The sequence below is a fragment of the Sinocyclocheilus anshuiensis genome, unplaced genomic scaffold (assembly GCF_001515605.1).
Source record: "Sinocyclocheilus anshuiensis isolate Anshui unplaced genomic scaffold, SAMN03320099.WGS_v1.1 scaffold193, whole genome shotgun sequence".
Taxonomy (NCBI): Eukaryota; Metazoa; Chordata; class Actinopteri; order Cypriniformes; family Cyprinidae; genus Sinocyclocheilus; species Sinocyclocheilus anshuiensis.
The window spans coordinates 170,374-176,001 of NW_015536468.1; the positions used below are offsets into that span (position 1 = coordinate 170,374).

The 5,628-nt window shown below is 40.4% G+C and overlaps 1 protein-coding gene across 2 annotated transcripts in view; it reads right to left on the minus strand.

Annotated features, from left to right (window-relative positions):
- LOC107693348 (coiled-coil domain-containing protein 85A-like) overlaps nt 1-5,628 on the minus strand; it is a 33,054-nt gene that overhangs the window by 25,834 nt on the left and 1,592 nt on the right. The window contains exon 2 of one of the 2 annotated variants that reach the window (XR_001634738.1): nt 3,803-5,266. Coding sequence is in view for 1 of the 2 variants with exons in the window: in XM_016492731.1 (XP_016348217.1) it covers nt 4,321-5,266 (946 nt within the window). In the remaining variant the exon portion in view is untranslated. The remainder of the gene's footprint in view (nt 1-3,802; nt 5,267-5,628) is intronic. The other variant, XM_016492731.1, reaches the window with a different exon arrangement.

The following is a 5,628-nucleotide window of genomic DNA, read 5'->3' on the forward strand; positions in this document are numbered from 1 at the left end:
GAACAGGTCTATACCTTGTTCTTTTATTAAACAAACTAAATAGCCTTGTTATTTATCTTATTTACACGACGGCATGTCATTTCTGTCTCTACGTTTCTACGAGGGCATTTCTGCCCTCTGCATCGGTCACCGTGATTTTGCCAAGACAGACATGTTCCTGGATCAACATTACTGTCCAAAAATATAGACTAAACCCAATCCCTACCCCTAAACCTAACCCTACCCATAATTTATTCCTAAAATCAGTGTGAAATGATAGCTGATTAACAAGGGTGTAGAAGCACCTAACCCTGATCGTAAGCCTAAAACAGATATTTCCTGAAAAGTTATCCCTCAATTCTGATTGGTTAATTGGAATGTTGTTCCAGGATCAACAAGGATGTTGATCCAGGAACATGTTGTAGGCTTGATGAAATCACGGTCACCTTCACTCATTAGACAACTCCACAAAGCACTACATGCGCGTCGATATGAGCACTCGTTTAAGTGGCATACACACTGGAAAATTTGACTGCATATGACATTTTTGAAATTATCGATAGTAGCTGATCAATCTCGGGGGTTGGGCTGGGTCCGCTAGGCTTACTTGTCTCCGTGTTCGTGCTGGGTCTGGTTCCGTTGCTCGTCTCTGTGCTCGTGCTAGAGCTGTTTCACTTATGTCGGTGCTCGTGCTGGGGCTGGTGTTGTGGATGCCGATTTTGGAAAGATTTTGCTAGGATGGGCATTTAAAAAAATCTGAAATTCGCTTTTGCGCCATTATCTCCTTGTATTAAAGTTAATCTTGTTCACATTCTGTATTTTTTTTCTGAAAAAAAAAAAACACAGTCAACACTTTAAGGACATTAAAGTATTTTTTCAAGAAATGTTTAATGTTTGCTGCATGGTTAAAAAAAACGCTACTTGTATAAAATTGCGTTTTGAGAGGAAAAAACATACGTCGTATTTTATTATTGCATTCAGAAATAATGTAGACTAAAATACCGGTAAATCAAAATGTTTACAAACATAAACACAGGCTATTTTATTCCCTTCCCTCCACAACAAATCCTCTAAAGTTAACAGTATTTAGGCTATATAAACGTCAAGCCAAAAACAAATTAATTTAAAGGGAAACTGAAGCCTACCTCTCTCGTTCGGCACAAATCCAAATGTTTCCATATTCGCAGCATATTTGGATGCTAAAATAATATTTATTACCTATAGGTTTACACTTAACTCGCATTATCGACGTAGCTAAATCATCATCCTTCACAACGGCTATAACAGCACAGTGAGGCGCTGGTCACTCTGAACGCAACAATGGACTATTTCAATTGAGCATTGTAACTTTTATATGTTTCTTTATGTATTTTATTTTGATAATGAACAGGCTGCGATGTCAAGGTAGCAAAAATGTTGTGTGTGCGCGTGAGGCGCCAGAGCAATCACTGCATTGTTTTTCCAACAGTTAATCGTAATTTAGTCATATACCAACGCTGGTTGGTCATACAAGCAAGACATCATTCATCACTGTAAAGCCTTGGCTCTAAGGCTCTGGGCTCTAAGATGTGCGGTACGCCACTGAGCACACTCCTACTCCCACTAGTATTAAATATTAGGCCGCAAAACGACTATTTAAATATGAATTCTGCGTGTCTGTGTTAATGAATGGCGCAGACACGCGGTTTTGTTTACTACTTGTACTGAAGCGCATGTGACGCTTCCGGTAATATTAACGTCTGCCGTCTCACTAATGAGGACATAAATACATGAACAACATCTCCAGAACTGCTCTGAGAGTCACTTCATGAGCATTGAGCAGTTGACCGTTTCATTTGAGTAAAACTATCCTCATATCATATATACACACAGAGATGTAAAGGTATTCACGGCAACCCGTCAAAATAAAAGTTCAGTTTAACTTGAATATATTGCGGCAGAAATACTGTATATTAATATTGTTCAGTAGAATTTACGTAATAGGCTACTACTACTAATAAAATTATTAAAACCTTATTTTTAAGGAATAATCATAAAATATTTCTTCAATGTTTTAATTGTAATATTAAATCCCCTTTATTTTCCAAAAATAAAATTTGTTTAATTTTCATTAATTAAAAGATCAATTAAATTAATGTTTTATGCCTTAAAAAATTTAAATACACAACACAGAATTTCTGAGGGGGAAAAAAGTATAAGGCTATTGTAAGAATAAATGAAACTTGTTTTTATGCTTTCAAATAATTAGACATGCTAAAACAGAATTTGGTAACAATAAAACATAAGGTTCGGGAAAAAATAAAACATTTCATAGGGCCCTAAACATGTAATATTTGTTAAACTTTTAATAAATTGATGTTAAATTGTTTAAGTTTCATGATTTTAATTAATTAGACATGCTTTTTGATTAATAACATTTAATTTAACCATTAAAAAGGAGTCGAGAAAAATTAAAACGAAAAAAAAAAAAAAACGTTTCCCAAGGCCATAAACCGATAGGAGAAACACTGTGTCTGGTACCAAGCTTGCATACAAGGCCTTTGTGCACTCAAAGAAGAAACAAAGCACAGGACTTAAGATAAAAGTAGCTTCTAAATCAACCATTCATCTGCCAGGAAGGATACTTCAATAACGGTACCATTTAATCAATGTTTATGTACAATCTATAAATCAAAACATCACATTTGAAACCATCCTTCATCAGAATAGCAGCACTATTTCTAGTTTGAGATCTGCAGAGCATCCATTTAGGTCAGTGAACTCAGGTGTTAATTAGCAGCTGTTATTTTCCTATTAAATGCAGCGCAAGGTAAACAGCACACAGCTTCAGGGAGAGTCCCACAGCCTTGGCAAGCCACACAACTCAGCAATTTTCTCCTTCAAGAAATCATTAGCAGAATATAGTTGGAGAGAATGCTACAACACATCAGGAGGAGAGTCTGATATTCCTCCCTTTTGTTCTGCACACATTCACGTGGTTTGTCCTGCAATAATGTTCACTGCAGCTTTTCTGATATGTCAGCATCTATTCACAAAGCTATGAAGTATCTATTCAAAGCAAATTAATTTTTAATTTATAATTCACACCAAGAGGATACACACCATTTTTTCTTTAATCCAGTAAAGTGTAATTCTGACAGGATACAATAATTTAGATTAGCATTAGGTAGCTCAAACAGCAGCACCAAAACCATTGGTTTGAACTCATAAAGTCCCACAGAAACTACAAGCAAGATCACCAAGATGATGCTACAAAAATGAACAAACGTGACAAGACCCAGCTGAGATCTGTACCAGCACCTTGTGGTGTGTGTGGGAAGGGTTTTTTTTACTACTGTTGAGGTGTTTATGAGCCTTATGCTGGGTGTATGGAGATGAATGAAGTTTACTGTAGGAGTTGAAACTATTCTGGGTTTTGTGTGCATATGTACAGTATATATCTGTGTGTGTAATTCAAGAACATGTGTGGGTTGCAACATTCAGCATATGCACCAGGGTGGCCACTATTTACAACTGAACTGAGAATGCCTTTAAAATTCCAATTAAAATCCTAAATTTGAAATGAGATAGCAAACAGAAGGCAGAATTGCAATTCAAATTTGAATTCAAGTAAAATGAAAACGTATTGAAATTTAAAGAAACTTTTATGATTTATTTAAACTAGAAAAGCATAGTTTTGAAATAAGGAAATCCCTTTTTTTTTTTTTTTGGAAGTTTCAATAGAGGAATTTGTAGGAACATAAGAAAAGGGGGGAAGAAAGGGCTTTTCTTAACCCTGCTCCTTCTCAAGTGCTGCTGACTCATACTTTGCCACTCCACTCACCTGCGTGCATATGGTAAATACAATGGTGTCCACTCCTGGTCCTCCTGGGCAGCACTGTCTTCTGGCTTTTGTTGGGCCTCTGAGCTTTTTGGTCTTTCATTGATTGATTACAGTGTTCCCTGAGCTGGGTTCCAGTGCGTAAAAAAATGACTTCGGAGGCACAGGTACAGAGGCTGATTGATAGGAAGCAGCTAAAGCCTGCTAAAATCATGGCCCAAGAGGACCAAGACTGGACACCACCGACCTTTACCAGAGATGAGATGTTCTGCTCTAGCCAGACACTAAAGCCCCTGCTCTATCTGGCCATGGCCTCTCCTGAACTGAGCAAAGCAAAACTAAACTAAATGCAGATCATGGCTGGCTGAATGGGATGGTTTAGTGCCTGGCTGGGAATTGGGGCTTTGCTGGCTCCAGGATGAAGGATGACCATCCCCTCTGCGTGTGGTGTACTCAAATGGGACTCCGTATATCTCATTGTGGGTGCTACAGCAGGCTCCAATCGGAGCCACCGTTCATACCGCTATAGATGTTCCGGTGATGAGGGGACATCTCCTCTACGCCCGGCCTCTTCTGTGCCACCTCTCGGCCGGGGCTGCCAAACTTGCCATGCTGATGCCTCAACAACTCAGGGCTCCCAGATATGACACGGCCCTTCTGTAGGTGCTCCGGTGTCCCTGATAGAATCTGTTTGGGCTCTGGACTCCCACACACACTACCCATGCTACCCCTGTGCTTCTGGAAAAGGTCCGGACTGCCAGGCGGCTGAGAGGACACCAGTTTTGAGAACTGCTCTGGGCTGCCTCTCTTGCCAAGTTTCTCTGGACTGAGACCCCGCAGGCCCTTATGGTCCGGACTGGAGAAGGACCCGCAGCGAGACCGGCACACCTGGGGAAAGGTATGTGCTGCGTACTCCTGGCTGGTGCTATGTCTTCGGCTTGTTTGCTCAAGACCCTTTGCCTCCTCCCCTGAGCCTGGCTTATGTAGGTGGTCAGGACTGCCTCCAACCGGGCCACCCAACAGCTGCTGCTTATGTGTGAGATGGTCAGGGCTGTCGGTGCTGCCCGCGCTGGAGGTACTGCTCCCGTCACCCACATCCCTTAGTAGGCCAGGCCCAGGGCCACTAGCGTGAGACAGGCTGCTCTGACTATCGATTGAACTCCTGCAGCCGGCTGGTCCCCCAGTACCCGTCGACCCGCTGGTACCTCCAGAGCCCTTCTCCTCATCCAACATGAGGCACAGCTCTCTCAGTTCAAGGTTCTCCCTCACCACTTCCTCCTGCCTCTGCTCCAGCTCTTTCAGCTTCTGCAGGTAAAGCGTCACCTCCTTACGCATGATCCCTGCGCTGTAGCGGCCCAGGCGCTGCCACTCCCTCGACACCTTTTTCCCTTTCTGCCGGTCGTCATCCAGAAAGCAGCAGAGGTCCCGCAGCTCCTGGTTGTCCTCTTGCAGCTTCTGATTCACCTCCTGGAACAATAAAATCTATGACTCAACACTTATGTCTAAGCAAAACCAGTTTGACTGATGAAAGTGAAGTTAAACAAATGCTGGCATCAGTGCTGCACAACAGAAGACAGAGTATGAACAACAGAGACAACACATATTCTAGTAGAATATTCTAGTCAAGTTTTTCAATATTAGTAGGAAAAAATTTATGAAAAAAGAAAAATATGTGTATTAACACTCATAATAACATATAGTATTTATAATATTAATGTTAATTTATATTCTAAATTAATATTTTAAATACAAATGTTAATTTATAAATTATATTTTTTATTATATTTTTTAAATGCTTCTGTGTGTGTAAACACACAGAAGCATTTAAA